This window comes from Panthera leo, chromosome C1 (assembly GCF_018350215.1).
Source record: "Panthera leo isolate Ple1 chromosome C1, P.leo_Ple1_pat1.1, whole genome shotgun sequence".
Lineage (NCBI taxonomy): Eukaryota > Metazoa > Chordata > Mammalia > Carnivora > Felidae > Panthera > Panthera leo.
This window is the reverse complement of record NC_056686.1, coordinates 172,870,004-172,883,685: the sequence shown is the minus strand read 5'-3', so window position 1 is coordinate 172,883,685 and position 13,682 is coordinate 172,870,004. Positions and strand designations below refer to the sequence as shown.

At 39.7% G+C, this 13,682-nt stretch overlaps 1 protein-coding gene across 1 annotated transcript in view; it reads right to left on the bottom strand.

The window, feature by feature from the left end:
* ITGAV (integrin subunit alpha V) overlaps positions 1-13,052 on the bottom strand; it is a 116,116-nt gene extending 103,064 nt beyond the window's left edge. Inside the window, exon 1 of the mRNA XM_042949391.1 lies at positions 12,883-13,052. Within this exon, the coding sequence (XP_042805325.1) occupies positions 12,883-12,899 (17 nt within the window). The 5' untranslated portion in view covers positions 12,900-13,052. The remainder of the gene's footprint in view (positions 1-12,882) is intronic.
* Between the last annotated feature and the right edge of the window lie 630 nt (positions 13,053-13,682).

Below are 13,682 nucleotides of genomic sequence, written 5' to 3'. Positions count from 1 at the left end.
TCATACATCTAAAAAATCTAGGATAAGGATATAGAAGAAAACTTCAAGAACCATCTAACAATTATGTCTGACCCAAAACATAATGGTGAATGACATTTATTAAAAGTAATTTAGGGGCACCTGGGTGGCTCAGTCGGTTGAGCTTCTGACTTCGGCTCAGGTCATGATCTCACGGTCTGTGAGTTCGAGCCCCGCGTCAGGCTGTTTGCTGACAGCTCGGAGCCTGGAGCCTTCTTTGGATTCTGTGTCTCCCTCTCTCTTTGACCCTCCCCCATTCATGCTCTGTCTCACTCTGTCTCAAAAATAAACCTTAAAAAAAAAAGTAATTTAAACTGGGGCTCCTGGGAAGCTCAGTCAGTTAAGAGTCCAACTCTTGATTTTGGCTCATGTCATGATCTCACAGTTCATGAGTTCAAGCCCCATGTTGGGCTCTGCGCTGAGAGTGGGGAGCCTGCTTGGGATTCTCTGTCTCCCCCACCCCTCTCTCAAAATAAATAAACTTTTTTAAAAAAGGAATTTAAACTAAGGCTGAATGATAGAGATGATTTGATAGAGATATGATAGATCCATGTTGTCAAATAGAACTTTCTGCAACAATGGAAATATTCTGTATCTATACTGTCTCAAATACTTGTATCAGCCACATGTGGCTATGGAGCACTTGAAATGTGGCTAGTGTGACTCAGAAATTAAATTTCAAATTCTACTTAATTTTAATTGCCATGTGTGGCTAGTGGCTAGATGGTATTCATACAGAGATGAAAGAATGAGATTTGCTGGGATTCTACAGTCTTTCCCAACTTCATATTACATTACCACAGCTACAAAAATGAGTGGTTAAACTTTATTTTCCCATGTTCTCTATTCTGCACATTTTCCCTGTTTCTAATACCTATAATTAAATCACTCATTAATTTAGTCATCACAGAACCACAATGTGTCAAGCACAGTAAAAAATCAAAATCTGTTCTGGCGTTAACATTTCTAACCTTTCTGATTTTCCCTCTTCCTGCCTTCATTAGCCCTTCCTCTCTGGGACAGATTTCTCATCTTCAACTGTGATAACTAGGTAGCAGGCTGTGAAGACCATACCCAAATACTGGAACTTTCAGGTTCACCAGAGATCTCTCTGCTTGGGTAGAGCAAAGCCATAGCAATTGATGGGCTCCTGCAGGAGCACTAAGGGTTCTGAGTCAGATTCCAGTTGCTTTTAAAGTAAATAATATGATTTAGTTGCACATCTGAGATGTGCTTCTGGTGGGTTGGAATTCCCACTCCTGCCAGCAACCTTCCTGATGATTCTCAGGATTCTCAAAGGGGCTTCAGCCTACATGGAGCTCTCCATCTCACTTGCACCTCATTTCTGCACCTGGTCTGTTCACTCAACACTGCACGTACCCTAGCTCAACCCAACATGGAACATGGTCCCTTTTACATAGAATCTACAAAGCAACCTAAATGCAAGGTAGTCACATGTAACAGAATTCTGCAGAAAGTCTGAGGGCAGTGGTGGATACGGTATGTTGCAGGTGAATATTAGACCTATTCTTTTTTTTTTTTTTAAGTTTGTTTGTTTATTTTGAGAGAGACAGAGAGAGAGAGAGAGAATGAGTGGGAGAGAGGCAGAGAGAGGGAGAGACAGAATCCAAAGCAGACTCCATGCCGTCAACACAGAGCTTGACTTAGGGCTTGGTCTCACAAACCGTGGGATCATGACCTGAGCAAAACCAAGAGTCAGATGCTTAGCTGAGCCACCCAGGTGCTCCAATTGACCTGCTCTTTAAAGCCCTCCCCAGGGGCGCCTGGGTGGCTCAGTCGGTTAAGCGTCCAACTTCGGCTCAGGTCGTGATCTCACAGTCCGTGAGTTCAAGCCCCACGTCGGGCTCTGTGCTGACAGTTCAGAGCCTGGAGCCTGTTTCGGATTCTGTGTCTCCCTCTCTCTCTGCCCCTCCCCTATTCATGCTCTGTCTCTCTCTGTCTCAAAAATAAATAAACGTTAAAAAATAAATAAATAAATAAAATAAATAAATAAAGCCCTCCCCATTCCCTCTGTGGGAACCTCCCCTGCTTGTGACTCCTTCTCAGACTCCTAACTGCCCATCGCGTCGCATCCACCTCCAGCAGACACTCTTGTCTCTTATCCTCACTCTCAAGCCCCCATTTCTCCTCTCTGGGCTGAGACTGTGTCTAAATCTCTCTAACTTTTATAACCTGAGCAATTCAGGCTTCTCTTTGTTTAGCCCTCAAAACCATGGGACTTACATTGTCAGACTCCATTTTTCAAATAAAAAACTAAGTAAAATGTATCTTCTTACCCTAAAAAACATTCTGGTTCCAAATTTTGAAATAAAATTGTCTGTTTTTCATATAACTATATATGCTATATAACTACATATTACTCTAAAGTAGTTTCAGAGAAGGCTTGTTATAAAATTAATAAAGTGTTATGGAGACTGGAAGGCAGAACAGGCATTTATTTATGTTTCTATTTTAGTATAGCCACAACCAATATGGATTACATAAGATTTCGTAAACATGTCTGAGAATCTTACAACCTACTTACAATATTGTCTTCAATAGGAAATATTTCATGAGCACTAGAAAATGGCATGACAGATACTTGAAAAACAAATCATGAAAATGAATTATTTTTTTTCTTAGAGTTGACTTACAGAAGCAAGTGGGCAATAATAATTATTTTGACAAAACTATGCCGTGTCACCTATAACACCTTTCAACAATGCATAAGATAGGTCCATGTATACTTTCACTAAGTGAAAACACTTACTGAGTCAGTACTACGGGTAAGATACCATGGCACTGTGGCAGATCCTACAGGGCTTTCAAGAATGGAGCGTTTGTTAGGACTCTTTCAAAAGCAAATGACAATAACCCAACTCACATTAGCGTAACTAAAAAGAGAATTTCCTGGTTTCACATAACCAGGAAACTCGGGCTGCTTCTGGCTTCAAACACAGCCCAATACCCAAGGAATATAGTTCCCACCCTCATCCTCATTTTCCTGTCTTTTCCAGCTCTGTTTCCTTCTCTGGTTTAGTCTCACCCTCTCCTACTGCTTCAGATTCCTCAGTTGAACAGGGAAGATAGTTATCTACAATCTCAGGTTATTTGTCATAGTTTGGCAATTCCATCCTAGCTGAAAAATCTGTCTTCCTCTCAAATCAATATATCAATTCCAGGCAATGATTCTTACTGGCTCTATTTATAATAATTGCTTACCGTTGAACCAATTACTATGTTCAGAGGAGTGAGATATTTTGATTGGTCATACCTCAGTCAGGTGATCACTCCTGTGGCACATTACTGTAGTAAATAGGATGCTCTTAACAATTCAGGATGGAGTAAAGATGAAGCCAGACATACAAACATAATATATGCCCACTGTGAATTGATAAGTAACATGCCTTGTCCTCAAGGACTTTTTCTTATATAAATCTTAGTAGTTATGGAGGACAAAAAATGCCCCATATGTGCCCAAAATTTCTAATTTCAGTATAAACCAGTTGTCTCCATTATAAAACATTTAAATATCCCCAGCATCCTTCTTACTATTATGTAAATCTGGTTTTATTAATTTTAAACTAAGTGTGAAAACTATTTGATCATTAGCATAATATTTTTGTGGTTGAAATGCTATGTTGGCTTAGAACTTTTTCTGAATGATAAATTTATCTTTAAATATTGTGAAAACTATGTCAAATCTAATAAGTCATTTCCTCAGTTAACTCTGGTTTTGTGGCTATAATGGTTTGAAAATTGTTCCTTGGTTTAACCATACTTTGGTTGCTACCATATTTAGAGACAATTTATTTTAGGGTTGACAGAAAAAGCTATTATTTTTATAGGAATTTTATTGGGTAGAAAGTATAATTTGTGTTATTTTCTACTCATGCTGTCATGGTATATAGAAAGAATTTTAAAAACCTGATGTTTGCATCATATATTTTTACTAAATGTGTCTCACATGCAATTGAGTGAAATACAAGCTTTTGTTGCCCTAAGCCACTTAGATTTTTGAGTTAATTTTATACTCTAATATAATCCTAAGTAATCCTGACAAATATAGATGTGTTCAGTGGTAAGTTATCATAATTTATAAATGAAAAGATTCTCACCATAATTCTGTAAATATTGTAACTTTTCCCTTATTGCATTATGTACAGTTTATATTCTAGGCAAAAACACACATACATTTGAATGATTCCCCTAACAGGGAATTATTTCCACCTTTTTCCCCAGAGAAGGGGAAAAAATCATAATTGGGGGAGTGTCAGAGATTCTTCAATGCCAACTATCTGTGCATACCGATGGTTTTTTTTCTTACTCTATTTCAGCAACTAAACTTCCACAAACAGCTCCTGAAAAGGAAGGTTTCTGGGTAGAAGTTATACTACTACACGAGAAATCAGGGTTTTTATAAGTTATTTCACTTTCACTGTGGCAAAGAGAATTGACCTCCCCAAACTACTTGGGGAGAGGCAACTATTGAGAGTTTTCTGGGTTCTCATCTCCTCCTGAGAGCAAACAGGAACCACGAGAAGACTAAGTTTAACTTGTCATCTGCCACTGGGAAGCGGCCATCTCTGCTTCTAAAATACCACTTTATCTTTCTCTTAAGTAACACTTCCTTCATGCTTTAACTCCCTCTCGTTCAAATGTCTCTTGGCAATGAATGGAACCTTTTCTTCCAATGGCATATTAGCAGAATTCACATAAATAAAACAGACAAAAGCAGGACCCAGACACTTCAAGTAAGTATCACCACACAGCACAGCCAAGAGCCACGGTGTTACATTCTCAAACTGGATTAGTTATGACGCCCCAGCACGGGGATAGGAGCAAGGTGGACACATGAGTAAAAGCCCGAGTCATTTCTTTCTAGCAGATTCCCCTTAATCTTTCTATCATGACTTCAGGATATTCACCTGCAGTTCATATTGCTCTCCACTCAGCTAAACCTTCCCGGGGAATCTGCCTTCCCTGTTGGCCCTTCTCCTCCTTTCATGATGTTCAAGACAATCCACACACTCTTTTTCTGCTTCTGCCTCAACTCTGCCACATTTCTTATACCTGACCTCTTACTTCAAGACTCTAGCCATATCATGTTTCTAAATCTTTGTTTCCCCAGGAGGACGGTTACTGTTACTTCATTCAACCCCCTCCCCAGTGAACCCATATTAGAGGAAGAGGAGGAATAGGGACCTGGGATCTGCTTTATTTATTTTTTTAAATAATTTTTTAAGTTTATTTATTTTGAGAGAGAGAGAGAGAGAGAGAGAGCACAAGTGGGGAAGGGGCAGAGAGAGAGGGAGAGAGCGAGAGAGACGGAGAGAGAGAGAGAGAGAGAGACAGGATCCCAAGAAGGCTCAGTGCTGCCAGCACAGAGCCCGATGGGGGGGCTCAAACTCATGAACAGCAAGATCATGACCTGAGCTGAAACTAAGAGTCAGATCCTAAACTGATTGAGCCACCCAGGTGCCCCAGACCTGCTTTTCTAAAACAAACAAACAAACAAACAAACAAACAAACAATTTCCTCTGGGGAGTTTTAGTTACCTATTGCTAAATAACAGTCCTCCCCCCACCCCTAAATCGAGTGACTTAAAGCGATTATTTCTCATGATTCTATGTGGGTTGACTAGCCGTTTCTCCTGGTCTCACTCAGGCAGCACCACTCTGGTGGACGCACAGCTGGAATGGAAGGTCCCAAGTGGTCTCACTCACATATTTGACCATTAGCGCTGGCTGTCAGCTCTCAGTGGGGTGCCTCAGTTCTCCTTTCTGTGACTTCTCACCTTCCATTTGACCCCTGAAACTAAGAGCAGCTTCCTTACATGGCATTCTCAAGGCAATGTTCCACAAAGGTGGAAGCTGCAAGTTCTCCTGAGGCCTAGGCTTTCCTGGCACAACGTCATTTCTGCCACATTCTATTGATCAATAGCAAGTTACAAGGACAGACCAGGTCCAAAGTATGTGAAATAGACTGCATTTCTGGATAGTCAGTGGCAAAGCCTTTGTGGCTGTATTCCCCAACACACCATAGAGCATTTCTAAGTATATATTAGGTACTTAATACTTTTAGACTTCATCATCATGTCTGCAGGGATTGAAGTGGTTATGAATCTCCTGGAATATGGGATTTGTGGGCTTTTATTTTTTCATGCCCAACGTGGGGCTTGAACTCATGACCCCAAGACCAAGAGCTGCATGTTCTACCAACTAAGCCAGCCAAGCGTCCCTTGTGGGCTTTGCTTTTAAATGGAAGTTTCTGCCTGTATTTGCTAGAAACAAGCTAATTTATTTTCAGGTCCTGAAAACAGGATTGCCAGTATCATGATTTTTTAAATAAAAGGGCCTGACCTCAGCAGACAAGATGTAGAAGCTCAGAAAAAGAGTTGGTATCTATCTACACTTCCATTTTCAACCTACTCAAAAGCAACTATGGAATTATTTAAGGAAAGTCATTAATATACAAAATTGAAAATTTTTCGCAACTATTTTACTCAGATTTTTCTCTCTTTTTTAAGTTTTTAAATTTATTTTTAAGAAAGAGAGCGAGTGTGAGCAGGGGAGGAGAAGAGAGAGAAGGACACAGAATCCCAAGCAGACTCCACACGTCAGCACAGAGCCCAAAGTGGGGCTGGAACTCACAAACCATGGGATCATGATCTGAACCAAAATCGGACACTTAATCAACTGAACCACCCAGGCACCCCCAGATTTTTCTGATAAAATTTTCCAAGTTAAAAAAGTTCAGAATTGGCTAATGTAAATTTGTTTTCCTCTTTTACCATAGCTTTATGCTTTAGTGATTTTGATAAAATGGTGAAACTGTAGGACAGAGTAAAGGATTGAAGCCAGCCTGAGAAGCGAGGTAGAAAGTTTAAGATTAAACAAACATTCTAGGAGAAAGGACTGAGAGATCAGATTGCTTGTTGTTGCAAAGCCTGCTGTGAGTCAGTGACAAAGGGAGGGTGGCCGTCCAATCTGCACCCACATCTCTGCTAAAAAATGTACTACTTTATTGCAAACTACATGCAGTATTGAGAAAATGGATCTAAAATGTATTTTTGGAAAGTGGCCTCTGAAGAACTTAAATAGCAGTAATTCTTAAGAAAAATGCCTCTGCGTGCAATGTGGAACAAACCGTGAAAACATCTTTTAGTCGACTAATAGAAAACATGTGATTATAAGCCCTTGTGTTTGCCTGCAGCCTAAGGTTATAGCATTTTATATATTGTATTATATCTAACATTTGCTTTGGAATTTTCTTTCTTTTGGTTTAGACTGAAGGAAAAGTTTACCAAGGTTTATGTCTTCCTGAGTCAGCAAGTAAATTTCCCATTACTCTCCCAGTTGGGTGAGTCACCAGCCTGGTTTAGGAAAGTCACAGAGGCCTGGCTGTCTGTGCCGGATGAGAAACTTTACAGTCAATCAGTCTAGACAGATTAGGGGACAGCCACTTGGCCATTTATGGTATCATTTCCTCTTTTTTACTGGGACAGCCTAGAGAGCAAAGAGACACTCCTGGGAATATAACCAGGGTTACTAGATTTCACAAATAAAAGTACAGGATGCCTGGTTAAATTTGGATTTCAGACAAACAATGAACTATTTTTAGCATACATATGCTCCATGCAATATTTCTGACACTCTTTTACTTAAAAAAACAATCGCCGCTTATCTGAAATTCCCATTTAACTAGGCATCCTATATTCTATCTGGTACCCCTGAATATAAGGATCTTACTTCATATCATCCACCATTTATTACTCTGTGGAATGTCACAGAGGTGGAAGTCTGTTTCCTGAATTTCAGAGAACAAAAGTTGAGCTATTTTTTCTTTCATCTTTTATTAATCATGTAATTACAGTCCAACATCAGAGAAAGACAAACTCATCAAAGACAAGAATTCTGTAGAGCAGTGATTCCCAGACTTTAATTGTACACATGTGATGCATTGGGTTCTCGGCAAAACTGACACTCTAATAAGCACCCTGGGGTGGGGCCCGAGATTATGCTTTTCTAACAAGCTCCCGGATGATAGCGATGCTGCTGGACCGTGGACCACCCTTTTCAGTAACAAGGTTAGTGTTTCTCAATCTTGGTTGCATATTAGAATCACCTGGGGAGCTCTGAAGACTCTTGATGCCCAAACTGCAACCCATCCAAATTAAATCCAAATTGCTAGAGGGGGGAGCCGGGTGTCAGCACTGTAAAAAGCTCCTCAGTTGCTTCCAGTGTACAATTAATGTGGAGAACTGCTGTCTTTGAGGAATCCACTTTGTGCTGGTTAATGTTTGCTATCACTTGGCTGGGAAGCAAAGCCTTTCAAAAAAATTGGCAGGGCAGTCATTCCACATGAACTGCAATCTTGAGAGATTGAAATGGGGAGAATTGCCACCACTGTCTTTTCAATGTGTCCACTTCCAGTTATACTTTCTAAGTAATTGAGGACAGCAATAGATTTTATTATTTTAACCGTTAGATAACTAAATATTGTCCAAATTTGGAAACTTTATGTCTGTAACACACATTTTCCCGTGAGTCTCAAATAATTTATTTCTCTTAACGTTTCTAATAGAAACCAAGCCACCACCTCAGAGTGAGTCTGGCTTGGAAAACCCTGGAATGTATCATCTGTTACTCTTTGTGAAGCTTGGCTAGAGTCAAGGAATGTGACTTATGGAAGACATTCAAATCTTTAAGGTCTTATTGTTTTTCACATAAAGATATGTCAACAAAAATAAAAGTGTGTCTCCAAAGCTACTGGTAAAAATATAGCATGTTTATAACCCATGTTCACACAAAACAAGTGCTAACATAAAGTTAGCTGTGGAAAAGCTCGACAAAAGCCCTCTTAGCCAAATACGTTCCTCCTTTTTCTTCTAGTTTTGTCACTTTAGTGTCATCCATTTTAGTGCCATCTCCCCTTAAATCACAATCTTTTCTGTAGTATTGTTTAGCTCAAAGAATGCTTTCTGGGTTTCCTGTACTTTGCACTCGTGTGTTATCTTACAGATTTATTTTCTTCTTTTTAAACTTTATCTTGTTTTTTGCTTTGTTTTGTTTTTGTCCGTGTCATTCATCATGCATTCTCTTCTCATGCTCGTGCCTAGCCTCCATCACTTCCTTGCTCAATTCCCTACCTTGTGTCCAAACATTCTAGAATCGATGACTAGACTTTTCACTCACCAACTTCCCTCACCAGCTCCAGGAGTTACCATACCCTGGGAAACAACCCTAAGAAGCTCACACATGCCCCGGACCCTGGGTGGCCCCAGCAGCAGGTTGAAAGGCTGCCAACATGAACAGTTGGCTCAGAAGAGGCACAACAAGACCATTAGGGGGTGGATGGCAAATTGTTCTGCAAACATTTAACTGTGGCTTCTCTCCTTGGTGTGCCCTTTCAGAGAACTTTTGCCCAGGGGAGAGCAGAGTGGAAAGTAGCACTTAGGCAACAGAAGTTTCCCACTTCTGGAGGAGGAAGTTAACCTGATCCATCCTGCATACAAAGTAGTCACCTAGAAATGTGTTTGTTCTAAATAATGGTAGTTTACTCTTCCTGTCATGAGAGGCTTAAAACTTAGCCCACAGTATAGCAGTGTACAATAAAATAAAACAGTAACTAAGCTAATATTTATGAAGCATTATGTGTTTTGATATGTATTAGACCTTTAAATCTTTGTAACAACACCAATTACTATGGCTACTCTGAATTTTTTTAAATTTTTTTATGTTTATTTATTTTTGAGGGTGGAGGGAAGGAGAGAGAGAGAGCACACGTGTCAGTAGAGGAGGGGCAGAGAGAGAGGGGGACAGAGGATCCAAAGTGGGCACTGTGCTGTCAGTGCAGACAACTCGGGGCTTGAACTCATGAACCGTGAGATCATGACCTGAGCCAAAGTCAGACACTTAACCAACTGAGCCGCAGGTGCCCCAGTTACTGTGATTTTAAAGATGAAAAAACTGAAGGGCTGCCTGACTGGCTCAGTTAGTAGAGCACGTGACTCTTGATCTCAGGGTTGTGAATTCAAGTCCCTGGCTGGGCGTGGAGCCTACTTTAAATACATAAATAGATATGGAACCACAAAAGACCCTGAATAGCCAAAGCATCTTGAAAAAGAAAAGCAAAGTGGGAGGCATCACAATTCTAGACTTCAAGTTCTATTACAAAGCTGTAGTGATCAAGACAGTAAGGCACAAAAACAGACACAGATCAAGGCAACAGAAGAAAAAACCCAGAAATGAATCCAAACTATATGGCCAAATAATCTCTGACAAAACAGGAAAGAATATCAGTGGAGAAAAGACAGTCTTTTCAACAAATGGTATTGGGAAAACTGGACAGCAACATGCAAAAGAGTGAAACTGGACCACTTTCTTATACCATACACAAAAACAAACTCAAAATGGATGAAAGACCTAAATGTGAGACAGGAAACCATTAAAATCCTGAAGGAGAACGCAGGCAGTAACCTCTTTGACACTGGCCACAGCAACTTCTTACTAGATATGTCTTCTGAGGCAAGGGAAAGAAAAATAAAAATGAACTATTCTTTATTAGAGAAGAAAACAATCAACAAAACTAAAAGGTGATATTTGCAAATGACATGTCTGATAAAGGGTTAGTATATTTATCCAAAATACATGAAGAACTAACAGAACTCAACACCCAAAACCCAAAATGATCCAGTTAAAAATGGGCAAAAGACACCCAGATGGCTAACAGACACATGAAAAAATACTCAACATAACTGAACATCAAAGAGATACAAATCAGGAGCACCTGGGTGGCTCAGTCAGTTGAGGGGCTGACTCTTGGTTTCATCTCAGGTCAGGATCTCACGGTTTGTGAATTCAGGCCCCAAGTCCAGCTCTGCACTGATGGCACGGAGCCTGCTTTGGATTCTCTGTCTCCCTCTCTCTCTGACTCTCTCTGTCTCTCCAAAAATAAATACACAAACTTTTTTTTAAAAAAAGTTAAAAATTGGAACTACCCTATGATCCAGCAAAATTGCACTCCTAGGTGTTTACCCAAAGGATACAAAAATACTGATTCGTAGGGATACATACACCCCGATGTTCATAGCAGCATTATCAACAATAGCCAAATTATGGAAAGAGCCCAAATATTCATCAACTGACAAATGGATTAAGAAGATTGGCATAGGGGTGCCTGGGTGGCTCAGTCGGTTAAGCGTCCGACTTCGGCTCAGGTCATGATCTCACAGTTCGTGAGTTCGAGCCCCGTGTCGGGCTCTGTGCTGACAGCTCAGAGCCTGGAGCCTGCTTCACATTCTGTGTCTCTGCCCCTTCCCTGCTCATGCTGTGTCTCTCTCTGTCTCAAAAATAAATAAACATTAACAACAACAACAAAAAGATTGGCATACACACACACACACACACACACACATACACAGATTAGTCATCAGAAGGAATGGAATCTTGTCATTTGCAGCAACATGGATGGAGTTAGAGCGTATGATACTAAGCGAAGTAAGTTAGTCAGAGAAAGACAAATACCATATGATTTCACTCATATGTGTAATTTAAGAAACAAAACAAATGAACATAGAAAAGAAAAACAAAAGAGAAGAAAACCAAGAAACAGACTCTTAACTATAGAGAACAAACTGATGGTTCCAGGAGGGAAGATGGGCAGGGGGATGGGTTAAACAGGTGATGGATATTAAGGATGAGCACTGGTGCTGTATGTGAGTGATGAATCACTAAATTCCACACCTGAAATTAATATTGCACTGTATGTTAACTATCTGGAATTTAAATTAGGACTTGGAGGAAGAAAAAAAAGAGGCTCATGGGGGGGGAGGTGGAGGCAATAAATAGAAGGAAGGAAGGAGGGAAGAAGGGAAAGAAGGAAGGAAGGAGGGGAGAAGGAACTGAAGCTTAGACAATGATGACTTTCCCCACAGTCACACAGATAATTTGTAGTGTACCCACGACGTGAATCCAAAAAAATCAAGTTATTGGTGAAACCCCAAGTATAGTTTAGCTACCATGCGTATGTCCAAGCCTTCAGCTATGCTATACCACCTCTTTCAGTTCTTGCAGGAAATAACAGGATCCTAAAGGACTTTAAATATTTATGGTAGTAAATGCATTAACTGTAGTAGTTTTCTCCAAACTGAACCAGTGGTTAAAGAGGTTACTAGAAGTGTTAAAGAAGTGAATCACAGTAATAATTTTCTTCCCTTTTCAATTTTCTTTTAGTTTTTCTGATTATAACAAAAATGAAATCTCAGATTGGTGCTAACGTGTATTAACATCCCCACTCACATTTGCTGATCTTCCTTTTTAACAAAGAAGGGCAGGCCTTGGAGTAGGGATATTTAGCAGACAATACTATCTACTGAAAAGTTAGTAACATTGTTTTATATTCATTCTAAGGTTACCTTCAATCTATGGCAAATGATTCTATTTTGTTTTGTTTATGGCAGGAATGTATATGCTCTTAAAACTTAAATACCTTTTTTTAAAAAAGTACATCATAGAGTAGATATGCAAATGTGTGAAAAATCACACCATTGGTACTTCAATGGCTGAAGTCTGGAATATCTAAACAAAATAAGAAAAAAAAATACACAAATACATTCTGCAGTCTTATTTCCACTAGCTACATGAAAATGTTTGTTAATTCCTAGACTTAAAGAAGACAGAATGTTATCTGGCTTTGAATTCCCCTAATCTCTAGACTTTAGGGTTGGCTCTAAACTACAAAAAAAAAAAAAAAAAAAAAAATCAATTATTCTTCATTCCCTACTACGTGGCGTTGGAGTAGGAAAAGAGCTTTTGACTCACTTTCAGAGGCTACAGGTTGGATCCAAGCTCTGCCACTAACCTTAGGTAGGTCCTCATACCTTCTTTGAAATCAGTTTCTCCATCAAGAAATAAAGGCCCAAATTGAATTGTTTCTTCTAACCTTTTAATCTGTGACGCTGCAAGTCAAGGAGTTTTCAGTGCTCCGCACACTGTGAAAATCAAGGGAAACCTCACTAAAGTGAGGTGAGAAGGGGAGCTATTCTACCCAACTGTCAATTACAGTTAGAATTGTCAGTTGCAGACTCGTGGACAGGGAAGAATCACCAATTACACCCAAACAGGCAAATGTACACATTGAATCTTCTACAAGAAATCCACCAGTTCAGCAATTCAGATAACAAGAAACCACCAACCGACTTTCATTCACAACAACCCCTCCCAACTTCTTCCTTCTCCCTAACAATCCTCTCCTTTGTGTGTTGGGCTTGCTTATGGTTTTGCCATAGCTTTCACGTCCCAAATTGCCATTCTATACTATTCCCAAATAAAACCTTTTTTTTTTTTTTTTGCTGGTAAAATAACTTTTATTTTTAAGGTTAACAGTTTCAAAATGCTTATCTAGATGGATCTTTGTGTAGGTCTGCACAAATAACTTATGTTTATTGAGAGGATATAAACAAATTAATGCTTTATTTTGTCAAGGCTCGGTTTTTGTCAAAAGTCACTAAACTTAAAGATTCATTTGGGGGTATGAGGAGCGTACTCTTACGGGTCAGCTGCCTGTTACAACCCATATTATTCTGGGAGGAAGGGAGGCTTTCACTTCCTTTACACGGTTCAAAGAAAGTAGCCTAAATTCCAAGAATGCCAGCAGCACTT